The sequence below is a fragment of the Vipera berus genome, assembly GCF_964194415.1.
Source record: "Vipera berus genome assembly, chromosome: 5".
Classification (NCBI taxonomy): Eukaryota; Metazoa; Chordata; class Lepidosauria; order Squamata; family Viperidae; genus Vipera; species Vipera berus.
The window spans coordinates 61,503,396-61,520,017 of NC_138207.1; the positions used below are offsets into that span (position 1 = coordinate 61,503,396).

The 16,622-nt window shown below is 38.8% G+C and overlaps 1 protein-coding gene across 1 annotated transcript; it reads left to right on the forward strand.

Moving 5' to 3' along the window:
* Positions 1-7,853: 7,853 nt before the first annotated feature.
* LOC308668565 (CUB and zona pellucida-like domain-containing protein 1) lies at positions 7,854-16,620 on the forward strand (the record flags this gene model as incomplete). The annotated part of the gene is made up of 8 exons (XM_081328570.1): positions 7,854-7,947; positions 8,528-8,672; positions 10,336-10,544; positions 11,525-11,669; positions 12,265-12,479; positions 13,798-13,970; positions 15,390-15,775; positions 16,256-16,620. The coding sequence occupies 8 exons, from the start codon at positions 7,854-7,856 to the stop codon at positions 16,608-16,610; spliced, it is 1,722 nt and encodes a 573-aa protein (XP_081184696.1). The 3' UTR covers positions 16,611-16,620.
* Between the last annotated feature and the right edge of the window lie 2 nt (positions 16,621-16,622).

The following is a 16,622-nucleotide window of genomic DNA, read 5'->3' on the forward strand; positions in this document are numbered from 1 at the left end:
AGAATATAAGAAATATTGTTAAAATGGCTTAAAATGTCAGGTCTATCAGCCTAATTCCATGTAGGAATATATAAAAACGTAAAGGTTCCCCCGCACATGCGTGCTATCGTTTACAACTCTAGGGGCCGGTGCTCATCTCCGTTTCAAAGCCAAAGAGCCAGCGCTTGTCCGAGGACGTCTCCGTGGTCATGTGGCCAGCATGACTAGACGCCAAAGGCGCACGGAACGCTGTTACCTTCCCACCGGAGTGGTCCCTATTTTTCTACTTGCATTTTTACGTGCTTTCGAACTGCTAGGTTGGCAGAAGCTGGGACGAGTAACAGGCGCTCACTGTTACGCGGCCCTCGCGATTCGACCCGCCAAACTGCCGACCTTCTGATCGACAAGCTCAGCGTCCTAACCCACTGAGCCACCGCGTCCCTTCAGGAATATATAATAGGAAATAAATTCTATTCTGGCTGATGGCAGTATGTATAATAATTTTGCACTGTTCAACTTGTTTTGATTTGCCCCAATGGAGAATTTTGGTTCTGTGCTTCAGGACAAATTAATCTGTATTTTATCGATATAAAGTTTTGTGCTCTTTATTTCTCTCACACCTACAACTACCAGAGCAACTTTTTATTTGGAAACTGAAGAAATGCACTGTTGACTCCTTTATTTTTTTAAAGGTCTTTTAGTCTTTTTCTCTTGAGAAGAAAGGTAGCCTTGGACTCTTTTATTATATGTTGTGTTATTTAGAAAATGTTTTGGTTTAATGGTGATTCATGCATTGTCAAAATTCTTATGCTAATTCAAGTAGTAAAAAAAACCCTCTACTATTAAGTTCTGCTCTTCTGTGAAGTAGACAATGGACAAATATATAATTTCTGCATATAACCTTTCTGCGATTTCAGATTACTTTTACTATTTCTTCAGCCATTTATACCCAATCATTTATAAGAAATAAATACAATAGTGCTAAAATTCATATAAAAATTAATAGCATAGCTCAAAAGAAATTTCTCATAGCAAGTGAGGGAAGAAAACAACCTAAACAAGATCTTCTCACCAAAGAAAAGACTCTTTAATGGTTTCCCCCCAAGTAGAAGTTTAAAAATCTTAAGTGTCACCAGAGAGGTTTACTGTATATAATATAGACACTCCAATGCCAAACTTGCATACAATATTTCTCTAACAGCTTTACCCTAGGTGCAGATTACTTTTTCTTGCAAACAGCCAACATTGGCAGCTTAATGTGAACAAAATGAAGATTTTAATCCTCATTTCAACTTTAGCCCAAAATTGAATTGAAGAGACCATGCTGGCAATTTTTATTGGTATGAAAACCAACTTCTCACTAAAATGAAAAAGAAAGGGAGGTTTGCTATGTAAAACTCAGAATGGGAATGAGGTCCCTTGGAGTCTATAAAAGAATGGGGATAATTTAGTTCCCATGTCCCTAAAACAAATTACTATAATAAAATTATAGAGCAGCGCTTGAATACCTTAAAGCAGGGCTTTTCAACCAGTGGTACAGGTACCACCTGTGGTACATTGGCACCTGGCAGGTGGTACGTGACCATCCTAGAAAAGTGGTGGCGGGGGAGGGGAATGAGCTGAACCGGTGGCAGTACCGCACAAGGCTGAGCAAGAGATGGCTGGAGCTGCAGGGCTGTCAGGGCTCAGCGGAAGCACCAGGATCAGCGCCAGGCTCCAGCTGGAGCTCGGCACTGATCCTGGTGCTTCTGCTGAGCCCAGAAGAAGCACTGATCAGCTGGAATGTTGCAGCATCTTCAGGGTCTTGTGATTTACATTCAGATGCTCGGCAACTGATTCATATTTATGATGGTCACAGTGTCCCAGGGTCATGTGAAGTGACCAAAACCTGCTGCAACCACCCAGCAGAGGGACGGGGGAATAAAAACTAAACACACCCCACCCCACCCCCGCTGCCAATCCTCAACAGAAATGCTCACAACGAGAACCTCAGACAGGAGGAAGAGTGCTGCCGGGCAGGCAGTCAGGTGTCTTGCTTGGCTGTGGCTTGGGGGGCACTTTTTTCAGTGCCATTGTAACTTCAAACAGTCACTGTGAACTGTTGTAAATCGAGGACTACCTGTACTTCATCACTTTTTTTCTTTTTTTTTTTTTTGGTCATCAAGTTTTTGACACCTTGCTAGGCGACTGGTGGTACTCGGATGTTGCCATATCCTAAAAGTGGTACAATGGGTGAAAAGGTTGAAAAGCCCTGCCTTAAAGCTTAAAAGAGTTTCACTTGAACAAAAATAGCAATTGAGTAACTGGGTTTCAGACCAGAATGGGGCCATGTCCATCCAGAATCATTAAAATAAAATGTAGCATGCTTTCGGACATGTAGGCTTAACTTTCAGCAATAGTATTGACTCAGTCATGCACAACCCTTCCCATAATAATGTTTTTAGAGCTACATTTGGAGAATGAAGTGAATGCCAATTTTCCAGAGCAGACCTTGTATTTACACAGGTGTATGTCACTTGCTAATCAGAAAAGGTCTCATATCACACTATCAAGAATATTTTTGGAATAATCCCACATGTGCACATTTGCAGAAATTAGTGTTGCCTCACCATGGTTAGAGCTTGAGAAACTTCTCACCTGTGGATCTGGCTAGCTCATTGTTAAGTACCATTGAAAAATCTATAAGAATCTTTGTCTCATTGCATCAGCCCATCTCACCCAGTCAGGCAGGAATTACAGACCCGTCAGTCAAAGTACTCTGACTAGTAGGGAAAGAGCCCCTTCTCTGCAGTTGCTCCTGCCTGGTTCAATATTTATCTCCCAGAGGTGAGGCAGCTCCTCACTCTCCTAGTCTTTCAAAAACATCGTAACTATGTTATATATGTTGATGGCAGCAAGATTACTTTATGCACAAACATGGAAGGACACTTTGATCCTCACAATGAACAAATGGCTGCAAAAAGTTGATGGAGTTAGCAAAGATGGCTAAACTGACTGTTTTGCACAAAGAAAAAAACACAATTAATTTTATTTCTACTCGTAAACTGCTTTTGGATTTTGTGGTTGAGGTGGAAAAAATGAAACTTTGATTTTGGGTTTCGCTGATTAGATAGGTTTGGTGTTATAGAAATGGCTAGTATATATTATTATATAAAACTAAAAAGCTGAAGTTTCACGTTATTACCTTATTCTACTGCACCAAATGGAATTGGAAGTCAATGCTTTTTTCCCCACCTCTGTCCTATACTTTTCTCTCTTTCCCTTTTTCTTCCCTATTTTACCTTTCTTTTCATTTTTTCTTGTCTTTTTGTCTTCTATGCTTTGATAAACTAATTAAAAAAATGAGAAGAAAAAAGAAGTTAAAACGTGACTCTGCAGCCTCATGTGGGGCTGGTTAGTCCCCTGAAAGCCCTCTCTTCGCATTTTAATTAATTTAAAGTATTCGATGCTTCTTGCCTCCTCCTCCTAAATATTTACTTTTATATAAACTGTTTTATAGCTTAATATTTTATTGTACACTGCCCAGAGTCTCTCTTTGAGGGAGACAAGCAGCTCAGAAATGTGAAATATAAACAATCAACAATAACCTTTCCTATCAACATAATCTCTTTCACCTTTTCCTCCCAACCTCATTTCTTTTGATAATGTTTGCTTGTACTTCCTTTGGATCATTTGTTAGAGAAGGAGAGCACTTGATGCAACAGGTGGCTTTCCTATTTTTTTTTCTCCTTTTTTTGGGGGGGAGGGAATTCTTAAAAATCTGTATTTTGTTTAATGTCAGCTACCCAATGTTATTTGGCAAATGGGCATCCATATCAAACAATACCTTTTAACATCATCAAATAATATTTGCCTATCCCAAGTCCTTGGGCTGGATAGGTGGATGAAAATGACAAATCCAATCTAATTATCTGGCTGATTGTGCGACAAGCCATAATAATATTTAACACTGAATTTCCTTCACAGTATTGTCACTTTTAGTATTTATGTATAGTAGAAAACAGCAATAGTTAAGAACTAGAACATTTTGGGAACTAAAGATCTAGATTTGGTTTTTTTAAATGTAGCACCAGCTCTTTCAAATAGGCCAGTTCTAGAAACAGGCACAGAATCAGCATATTGCCCCCAACAATCTGGGCCCTCATTTTACCAACCTTGGGAAGATGGAAGGCTGAGTCAGCCTTGAACCGGTGAGAAACTGCTGGCAGCTGGCAGAATTAGCCTGCAATACTGCATTCTATCCACTGCGCCACCCCAACTCTGGTGCTATTTTTTTTGCAACGAGGTAGACCAGTGTCGGCGAACCTTTTAGAGACCGAGTGCCCAAATTTCCACCCAAACCCCACTTATTTATTGTTGGGTGCTGGGTAGGCGTGGCCCACTGGGTGGGTGTGGCTGCAGTGGTCATGGCAGACTGGGTGGGCATGGTGGGGGTGGGCATGGCCACCTTGATGTTGCTCATGGGGAGGGACACCTGTGGGGGTCAGCCATGGTTGAGGGAGATCCAGGGGGTCTCTGGCAGGTGAGATGTGGGGTGAGGTGAGGTGAGGTGAGGCAGGGGGCAGGGCAGGGGTGCCATTTCCATTCAGCATTTTTTGCAGATGTCTCATGACCCAAACTAGGTAACATCAGCAATGCCAGAAAAGAATGGGGCTTGTGGAGTGAAGGAGAAGAAAAGAAGAGGAGGAGGGTAGTTGTGGGTTTCTTGGTCCTGTCTGAGCTTTGTGGCTTTCTTGTAGACTTCTCATTACCCAAACTAGGTAACATCATTAGTTCACTTATTATCCCATTTTGGGTCCTGAAATGTCCACAAGAAATCCACCATCCTCAGTGCCCCACCCCAAGGACCCTTCATTTTAACTCTGAGCCAGAAATATTCTCCTTGATTGGCATTCCGGACCATATCAGGGCAGAAGAACCTATCTGGCAGGACTTCATTCATCTTTCCCATGGGACACATCCCAATGCCCCCCATCCTTCCTCCACCATTTCCTGGACCCTAAAGGCCAATGAAGTTTCTCTCAGTCACCAGCACCAGCACTCCTGGTTCCCTGAGCTGCTCCACCACCTTTAGCTTTGCCTACCTCTCGGGTCTTCACCTGGACACGGCACCACCACCCCCATTTGTGGATTGGGATGTTCCTCCAAAGGCCAACCGCATCCTCCTTCCCAGTGGCTCCCCCAACCTTTCATCGCCTCAGCTCCACACAACCCACAAATAACCTTCCAGAAGCAAATTCTCCTTTTTTTCTCGCTCACCCCAGCCACTCCTCACAAATACCTCGCCCTTCGCCCACTCCCCTCAGATCCATAACCAGTACCCCACTCCAACAGCCACACTCCAACTGCCGGTGGGGCTGGGTCCCTTGGCGATGGTGGGGATGATGTTGAGGGCCGGCGGCATCAGTTTCCTTTTTGCTGGCATGGCAGGTAGCAGCAGCAGTGATGGAGGCTGGGGCTCACGTTCCGTAGCACCTAGCAAGGGACCGGCCTCAGAAGCAGCAGCAGCAGTGGCACCGTCATCACCAGCTTGGCTGCCCTAAGCGAGGCCGAGGCTGCAAGTGAGGCCTAAACCTCTCAGCCAGGACCTGAGGTAAAAACATGAGAATAGGTGAGAGAAGGAGAGGAAAGGGGCGTGGCCAAAATGTGAGTATGCCCTTGGGCGTGTGAGGGAGAAACTTGGAAAAAAACATCTCCCACCAACTCGCCATTCCGCCATTGGCTGAGGCTCTCGCCACCATCCACCCACCCTCTCCTCGTGATTGGATAGCTTGCCCGAGAGGTTGAGGCAGGCCAGATAAAAACAGATTGGGCCATAATTTGACGATTCCTGAGCTACAACTTTGGTGGCTCTGTAGGTAGAGCTATAAAGTTCTCTTCTCTGACAGAGAACTTCGCAGCTTTGCCTACAGAGCTACCAAAGCAGCAAGTGGAGTACCGGAGGCTTAGGGAGGGACAGTGCTGAAGTGGGCAGTTGGGCCATTGTGGCAAGAGCAACATGTCTGAGCAGAAATCGGCCTTAGAACAAGTGGGGCAGGTAAGGAAAGAAATCCTCGCTCCCCTCAGAAATTTCATTTGTTCCTTACCTGACTCCCAGTCCCGTGCCATTTCATTTTTGCAATTGCCGCCGCTGCCACATGCAAGGAAACAAAGGAAGGTTTTTTTGGGGGGGGGAAAGGTCAGTCAAAATTCCAACTTTGAGATCTTTCACAAGAAGTTGAAATTGATTGATTGACAGTGCACGTGCCCATAGACAGGGCTCTGCGTGCCACCTGTGGCATGCATGCCATAGGTTCGCCACCATGGAGGTAGACTAATAGAATCTTGAAAATGTGTTCAGGTTTCTCTGCTTCACCTCATACTAAACAAAAAGCAGGGAGGGGGGTTAAGCATTTTTTCCCTCAAGCTTGCCTCTTTTACAGGAATGTGTGACCTTTTCCATAATTTCCTACTCCCACACAACCTTTAAAGGCTTGCTCACTTCTTCCCAAGATTGACTCTACGTTCCCTTTCATGTAATTTATGAAAGGATCTTCAGAGAGAAGCAACTTCAAAGCAAGGAAGACTCACTCAAGCAACCATCTTCAAATATTGTCTTTCAATGGTAGCATGAGAAAGGATTCTTTCAGCAGTAGAAATGGAATATACAGTACCAACAAATATTTGGCTATCGTGCCTCAAACCTATTTTATATTACATAAAAGAAAATGTTAAATTTAGTGGAACTTCTGCAAAGCAAGGTGCCATAGTACTGCTTGATAGGAAAACCAGAGGGGTAGTTTTAAAAGGTGGGCATAAAAGATGGAAGTTGTGCCATAGTGATTTAGTATAGCATGAACGTGACATATCAAATGAAGTGAGGGTTTACAAATATAACAGCCTTTGTTGGAAACTCTGTTCCGAAGAAGTCTTTCTTCATATCTTTGACAATACAGGTAAACCTCAACTTACAATAGTTCATTTAGTGGCTGTTCAAAGTTACAACAGTACTGAAAAAGTGACTTATGACCAGTTTTCAGACTTATGACTGTTGCAGCATCCCCATGGTCACATGATCAAAATTCAGATGCTTGGCAACGGGTTCATATTCATGATGGTTGCAGAATCCTGGAGTCATGTGATCTCCTTTTGCAAACTTCTAACAAACAAATCAATGGGGAAGCCAGTTGCACTGAACAATCGTGGTACTAAGTTAACAATTGCAGTGATTCACTTAACAACTGTGGCAAGGTCATAAAATGGGGCAAAACTCACTTAACATAGCTTAGCAACAGAAATTTTAGGCTCAATTGCAGTGATAAGTCAAAGCTGGCCTGTATATATTACTTCAAATCATTTACAACAAGTATTAATGAGGAATTATTCTTTTGTATATCTAATGTACATAATGTACATTCCAATAGTCCATTAAACCTGCAAAAATCCATGGATTCTAATGCTAATATGGAATAATTGTTACTCATAAGGCTATATAATACAAATGAAGTGTGGAGAGGAAATACCATAATGGACAATTTCACATATTAGAAAGTAATTCAATAAACAACCTGGATCAACATACAATCTGTTTTCAGACTTTTTAATCTTCATTGCATGATCATGACACTTAGGGATCTGAGTTTTTATGATTTGTCCAATTGTGAAATTTTAGACATGTAGATTTTGAATTATACTGAATTATAAAACCAGTTTTTTGGACTTTATATGATGATTATAAATAGAAAACTCTGTTCTTTAAACAAATCTAGAGTAATCCATTATGTTAACATCTGCTTCTTTCTCACGTACATCTCCAGGTTGAGCTTAGACATTAATGATTATGAAATAAGCAGATATATAAAAGGCTCAAAATACATTAACAATTGCACAGCAAAATGCCTGCAATGAGGCAACGTGCTTCTGCAGCTACTTTCTTGGTATTTTTCTTTGGTTTGAGTTTTGCTGAACAAAATCTGGCAGCGTTACAAGGTATGGAAAACTAGGAAAAAAATTAAACTAATATAAAAATCTAATTAATGTGCAGTGGCTTTGAAATCAATCTTTGCCTAAATTATGAAGCTGTATTTTAAGATTAGTCTTGTATAATCTTTATTCTTATAAATGAATTCAAAATGTTACACATTTGATACGTTCTCTCACTGCCATCGGTATAGATTATAAAAATATTATTGTAATTACATTGTTCTCTTACAAAAGACAAAGTGTAGTGCGCATATTTTAAAAATTTATTAAATAAATTTATATGCCATCTATCTCACTGTCAAATGACTCTTTTGGCTTATAACATCATTAAAACAGCAATATAAAATATTAAAAAGTTAAAACATTGATCATTGAAAATTAACAACAACAAAAATCCTGAGTAAAATAGGTACCAAACATAAATGAGGTGAAGGCAGATCTTCGCAGTCTACTAACTACCTCCAGTGAGGAACATGTAAATATATAGATGTTATTATGGGAATTCTACATTTATATAATTATCTCCAAATGTTTTTGGTCAAAATTCTTCTATAAAATATTACTGAGATTAATGCTGGTTTTCTAGAACGGAATTCAACATGTATGAAAATACTGCTGAAAAATTACCAAGCGCTACCAATTCAACTCAACGCAAGTCAAAATTGCATGTGGGAAATAAAGGGAGAAAGGGATACGAACGAAACCATTCGACTAATTTTTTCTCATGTGGAGTAAGTATCCTTCATCTGAGTTATGTCAGAAAAATCATAAATTAGATATTGTGTATTAGATAAGCAACCAGTATTTGCACAAGATCACTATGCAAAATGCAAAACATCCTTGGAGATAGCAAGGTAACTAGAGAGTGAGATTAAGAGAAAAGCGAGGAGGGAGGTTTTGTTAGGCATTGTACAGACAGTAAGGAAATACAGAATTGGAGACCTACAGAAGAGAGACGTAGAAGATCTACCTCAAAATCTGGAAAGACAACAAACAAAACTTCATTTTTTATGTTTGAATCGGTGAAATATAACAACCAGAAGATATGATATTCAACCGTAACAGTGGTAATAAAATCAGACTAAAATATACAAAATTATTAAATGAATGGCATTTGAATAAAGTAAAAATATATCCATAAAGTGTTAACACAGAATTAATTTAATATTTTATTAAATCTATCTGTATAGACCAAATTGATCCCTACTTTCCTGTGACAGTTCTTCAAGTTTTCGAAGACAGCTATGATGTCACCCTTAAGCCTCCTCTTTGTTAGGTTAAACGTACCTAGTTCTCTTAGCCTCCAAATCCCTTATCATCTTTCTTGCTCTTCTTTCCACTCTTTCTAGGGCCTCAGCATCTTTTTTGTATCATGGTGACTAGAATTGTATGCAGTATTCAAAGTGTGTCCTTACTAGTGCAATACAGAGAGGTACTATCACTTCTTATGCTCTTGATGCTATCCCTCTGTTCATACAACCTAGGACAGCATTGGCTTTTTTGGCAGCTGCAGCTTCATACTTTAGTGGTGCTCCACCAGCACACAATGTTCCCTCTCAAAGAGACTACTGTTGAGTCAGGTACTGTCGATTCTATGCCTGTGCATTTGGTTTTTCCTGCCTAAGTGCAGCGCCTTACTTTTCTCCTCACTGAACTGCATCAATGCTCAAATCAGTCAAGATCCTCCTGAATCTTGAGCCTATCTTCCAAGGTGTTAGCAATTTCCCCCATCCATAATCTCCTCATCTTGGTTATTTATGTAGAGGTTGAAGAGCACTGGGCCCAAGACAGAACCTTGAGGTACTTCAGTCATAATGTTGCCATCACTGGCCCAGATATAAGCAATATAAGGGGTTAACAGAAATAAGAAACCAGGTTGACACAAGATCATGAATAAACAAAGGTTAAGGGAGCAGTCATGTGATCATCTTTTGTGATCTTCTGACAAGGAAAGTCAATCGGAAAGCCAGATTCACTTAACAATCGTGTTACTAACTTAGCAACTGCAGTGATTCACTTAACAACTATGACAATAACAGTTGTAACATGAGGCAAAAACCTAATAATTGTCTTGCTAAGCAACATAAATTTTGGGCTCAGTTATGGTCATAAGTCAAGAACCACATGTATAGGCAACATTTTTATAGAGTGTCTTTCTTTTTTCAGTGACTGAGAACTCAGACTGCAGAATTATGCACAATTATAGGAAGCCAGTATTTGGAGACACTGTTACTGTAATATGTACAGGAGGGAGATACTGCACTACTATAATGGAAGCGTAGTACAAATATTTTATTTAGTTTCAATACTAAGAAGATTGCACTATTGTTTTTTATGAAGGGATTTCATTAATACTAACTTATAGAAAAACCAATCTTCTCTTTTTCTTTTAAGATTTAGCCCACTGTCCTCATGTGATGAAGAATATATTGAAGTATATGACGGTCCCTCAACTAATTCATCTGTCTTAGGAAAAGTATGCCGTACTCAAGACTCAGTATTTCACTCATCATCTTCGACTTTAACATTTCGCATATCAACAGATTCCACAAATTTTACACGAAAGATCCATGCATTTTATTACTATATTTCACCAGAATTACGTAAGTCATCCACAGAAGAAAGGAGGGAAATTTCGATCCAGAATCACCTGCAAGTTCAGGTTTCCAGTTTTAGAATAAAAACTGATAGATGACACTCTTGTAGAATTGTTTGAAACTTATCTTTTCATAGCTATAATGAATTCTTAATTGAAAAATGAATTAAAAACAAAGTAAAAATAGCTTGAGCACAGGGACACCGCTTAAAGAGGGATGTAAAGCACTATGAAATGGTATATAAGTCTAAATGCTACTGTTATTTTCCCCTTTCCCATGGAGTCTTTTGAGACTTCCAGAGGGGAGGAGAAAATATTATGGAACATCAGTCTTCTGAAAGTGCTTGGAACGCTGGCATTCATTAGTGTTTTTACCAGATCTGAGATCCGTTTCTCCAACACGTGGGAGAATTCGCCTCTGGAGAAAGGGACCTCATATCCAATATGCCCTCCACTTGCAACCCTCCCCGGGAGCTTCCCTTATATTCTTCCTGACTATAGCAAAGCACATTACAAATGATGATCATATGATTGCTGGGCACTTGGCTACTAGTTGTAAATGTGAACAGGTTGCCAAATGTCCAAAATGTGGTCATGTAACTGCGGGAGACAGTCTGACATTTTACATCAACTGCAAGTGTTTTATGGCCCACTCTGAGGCCACTGTGACAAATGGTTGTGAGTCAAGGACTACTTGTAACTGAATACCAAGCAATTGTGTATATGCATTAATTCACAGTGGGTTCAATCTGTTTATGGCCAATTCCTCTATTAGCAGCAGATTTTAGTGGAAGCTCTATTAATCCCATGTTGTATGTATAATCTTAGAAAAATCCTTGAACCCTAAGGATTACTCTAAAGGTAATCAAAGCAGTTGCATAATTTCTAAACAGCTTCAATCCTTCCACTGGCGGAGGACAGGAACAGGAAGAACAGCAAACCATGTTTTTTGCATGCTGATGTATGTTTTTTTTAATCTTTCTAAAGCCGTTTGTGGAGGTTACCTTACTAGCCCAGAAGGAACATTCACCAGCCCAAACTACCCCAAGAAACACCCACCGTTTACGTATTGTGTCTGGCATATAGAAACAGAACCATATACCAAGATAAATTTAATTTTCAAGGAAATACTGTAAGTACATTTTGGTTTACAAATGTGTTTCCAATTTTGGTCAGAGTATGAAATGTTAAAATTTTTAAAGAAAGAAATAAACTAAGTTCTAAGATTAGCCTTGCATTTAAAAATAGGCAGAATTACCGTATATGATTGCATGTTAGTAAAAATCCCTCAACAGAAAGTGGAATTTTAGCAAAAGAATTACAATATGCTTATCCCTAATATTTGACAGTCACTTTTTTTCTAAACTGATGCTCTTTACTGTATTCTCTATTTTCATTCATTCTTGGTTTCCCCCGTTTTAGTCAAATAACTTAACCACTATAACACATTGATTCATAAATTAATTATAAACCTTTGGGAAACATTTGCCTAAATCCAATCTATATCTCAAATCAGTCTAGCTTCTGCAACCAGCATCCAAACATTTATGAAAGCTAGTTCACAAATTCAAGAAGTTATTACCTACCATAGAACTAGCATGAAGTATAAATTAAGACTGCCAAACTAGGACTGGGGAATACCTTGAACCAAGGATAAATGATGATAAAGGAGAAAAAGGGATATGAGAAATAATAGTAAAATCAAACTGTTGTTTTTCTGTGTCCAGGATAGAAGTTGATGAAAACTGCAGATTTGATTTTCTCGCCATTTATGATGGTCCAAGATCTGATTCTCCTTTAATCAAAAAAGTGTGCGGTCGTTTAACTCCAACATTTACATCTTCGTCTAATGCTATGACAATTGTGATGTCTACGGACTATGCTAATTCTTACAGGGGCTTTTCAGCTCGCTACACAACTATACCAGTATCACAACCTAACAGTAAGTCCAAAGAGGCTATAATTGATTTATACTGATATGGAAAGGGAATACCAAATACAGATCTATTCTTCCAATGATGTCTTGCATATAAATCTGACATTTTGACATCTTTTCTAGGTTTTGAAATATGGCAAGGATTTTGTCCTTATTTCAAGTTATGACCAGTTTGACATAGGCACAAGCACACCCAGATATTCTATCCATCACCAGAGATTCCTACCTTGTTTTTATTTTCTCCCTTTAAGACAGTGCTGACTCCCGGCTACTATCTATTGTTCAGGAAAGTCCCCGTAAGACTTTCTTGGCAAGATTTTGGATGTGGTTTGCCATTGCTTGCTTCTTTGGGCTTAAAGGATAACTAGCCAAAATCCACTCAGCTGGCTTTGTGCCTAAGAGAGGAGTAGAACTCACAATCTCCTGGTTTCCTTAACCATCACACCAAACTAGCTCTCAGTACAGCTATACCTGACTGTAATTATATAGGCCTGATGACATAAGATCATTTATTTATGCAATTTATATAGCTGCCACAGCTATGTCACAGCAATGACTGTGGGCAGTATACAAAATTAAAACCAGATATTCAGACAATCCAAATAATAAATGTCCAAGGTCACATACAGCTAATTACAATTAAAACATCAGCCAGCATTTTTTGGAGGAGCATCTTCTCACTTTCTGAAACTGCAAGTTAGTTCAAAATACAGCAATTATGAGAAATCCTGAAAAGAGCACATCTTTTGTTGAAGGCATTAAGATTTGCTGGGATCTCTGCCTGCAGGATTATAAGATTATACAGAGAACAATGATGCTGTACCTGGAACCATATTTTTTTTTTTGCTCTCTTTACAGACCAGCTGTTATAGGTGGTGAAATATATTACACATTTCAGAATCAATGTACTGTATTATGTGCTAATACCTAGGTTACACCCAAGGAAATAATTTTAACATTTTTCTTCATCTTTTTTGGAGGTGCTTCAAATTCAAAACATTTCCAATAGTTTGGAAGTGATAGTAATAGTCAGATTTCTATTTTACGTTACTATTTTGCCAGGGAACCAGGATTCCCTGGGGTTTCTCATTCATATACAAACCTGTTTAACACTGCTTAGCTTTTTCAATAACAAAGTCTTGGTTAGATGCTGCTTGTCCCAATGTTTTCATTTTATGCAAAAAATAAATAAATCTATTTTTCAAACATTTTTATAACTTTTGTCATCTCCTTTCAAATTAATCTGCAATAGCAATTACATACTTCTTTCTAGGACAAAGAGTTTTATATTATTCCTGAGGCTATTCTATTTTTTTCCTGTTAGCATCCCTCAGTTGTTCTTCAGACAAGATGATAATTACTCTCAGCAAATTTTACTTGGCTTCGCTCAACTATAATGCAAGTTTCTTACATCTGAATGACCAAATGTGCAAACCTATTTCTTACAACCCAGTGATATTTTCTTTTCCAATCAACAGCTGTGGAACAATTAAAAAGGTAACATTCATCTTGCTGTGAATTCATTTATTTTTCCCAAAGCTATAGCTGCTTTTAATAGAGTCACCAATCAGGGCTGAAAAAATCCAGATGGTGACTAGTTGGCAGCAGTGAGTTTTCTTTCAACTAATGGTTATCAGATTTTTGCAGCCCATACTTAAAACCTTTTCTATCTTGCTCCTCTCCGCTATGGAATTCAATGGTGAAAAAAGTAAGGTTCTACATTTAGGCAGGAAAAATCAAATGCACAGGTATAGTATAGGTGGTACCTTGCTCAATAGTAGTAACTGTGAGAGAGATCTCGGAGTCCTAGTAGACAATCACTTCAATATGAGCCAGCAGTGTGCTGCAGCTGCCAAAAAAGCCAACACAGTGCTAGGCTGCATTAACAGAGGGATAGAATCAAGATCAAGTGAAGTACTAATACCACTTTACAATGCTTTGGTAAGGCCACACCTGGAATACTGCATCCAGTTTTGGTCACCACGATGTAAAAAAGATGTCAAGACTCTAGAAAGGGTACAGAGAAGAGCAACAAAGATGATTGGGGGACTGGAGGCTAAAACATATAGGGAACGGTTGCTGGAATTGGGTATGTGTAGTTTAACGAAGAGAAGGGTGAGGGGTGACATGATAGCAGTGTTCCAATATCTCTGGGGCTGCCACAAAGAAGAGGGAGTCAAGCTATTCTCCAAAGCACCTGAAAGCAGGACAAGAAGCAATGGATGGAAACTAGTCAAGGAGAGAAGCAACCTAGAACTATGGAGAAACTTCCTGACAGTTAGAACAATTAACCAGTGGAACAACCTGCCTCCAGAAGTGGTGAATGCTCCAACACTGGAAGTTTTTAAGAAGAGACTGGGTTTCCTGCCTGAGCAGGGGGTTGGACTAGATGACCTCCAAGGTCCCTTCCAACTTATTATTATATACTATCCCTAGATTTAAACATATTAATGGGATACAATCTTGAATGAGTCCAATATAGTTGTATATCTCTGTACTTTGCTTTTTTACACCACTCAGATATGACAAAGAGCTGTAAGTGAATTTTAAATACCCCACTAGTTTCCTTTGTAGTTTTATTTACTGGCAACAGCCTGTTTCATTAAATGTCCTGTGCTTTTTTCAGAATTCAAATGCTGATTTTCAAGACATCTTCTTAGTTTTCAAATGGAGAAATCAGTAATATCAAAGAAAATGATATTGGAGAAGGCTTTCGCTTTTCAATGTTCTTCAATCTATTATCATATATGATTTTTTTGCTACTGGCTGTTATATCTAAACAAAACACTTAACTACATTTTTATAATTAGATATTATAAAACCTTAGACTCGTGATGTATTTGTAGCTCAAAAATACTTTTTCTGTCTCCTGAAATATTCTACCATTTAAAAAATACCTTTTTTTTCCCTTGGCAGACTGAAGGTCAAAGCATCTCTTACAGCAATATTGTAACTGCCTACCCAACAGGCACTGTGGTTACCCGCCAAAAGAAAGTTGAAATTGTTGTGAAATGTATAATGGAAAACAATTCAACAGTAGAAGTTGTATATGTAACAGAAAGTGAACATTTAGACAACAAGACCACTACGGGTAGATATAATCTCAGCATGTCGTTCTATGAAACAGACTCCTTCTCCAAACCAATATTTGAAACGCCATACTTTGTTGACTTGAACCAAATGCTCTATGCACAGATCAGCCTACATTCCAGTGATCCAAATCTGGTAGTATTTGTGGATACTTGCACAGCATCTCCAGATCTTAATTCTAAATCACCAAAATATGATTTAGTTAAAAGTGGGTAAGTACATTCACTGTTAATCACAATTAGGATTTACTATAAATATAGATTGAGTTATATTACAAGACATAGAACCAATGTAATTTCCATCATGGAAGAAAAATAGGACAAAGGTTTCATATTATATTACATACATCACTTAATTATTTAATATAATGGTCTTTTACAAGACTGCAGGCATTTGATAAAATAGATTAATATCTACAAGCATGTAAACTGCAATACATCTCACATGGCTTTATTGTACATATACAGTAGACTAACACAAGTAACTTTCTGGACAAAATATAAGTGGGGCTAACTATAGATTGAAAGAATCCATGTGAGAAAGGAAAGAAATAGATCTAGGATCGAAACTCTTTTCCTTAAAAGCATTCATTCTTGGAACTTTTACAAAGCAATTTCTGATAAGCATAAAATATAAATGCATACAAGTCCAAGTATTTATCATGATAAAATAATCGGAATATTCTATTTCAGCTGCACTAAGGATGATACTTTTATGGCCTATCCCATCGTTGAGCATTTTGGGAGATTCAGGTTCAGATCCTTCAGATTTCTAAAACATTACCCATCTGTTTATCTTCACTGTGAAGTTTTAATTTGCGACAGCAAGGATTCTAATTCTCGCTGCACCGAAGGTTGCATTTCTCGGCATAAAAGAGAGATTCCTTCCTACAAATGGAAAGGAGATGCTGTGATTGGACCCCTCAAACTGAAAAGAGAAGGAAGTTCCATGGATCGCTCAGGTGAGAATGTTTTCTTGGAGTTGATTACATCAGTAGATTTAACAGGTTTCATTGGGAATTGTTTAAGAGCACTTTCAGTATTATAAATAGCAATCAAA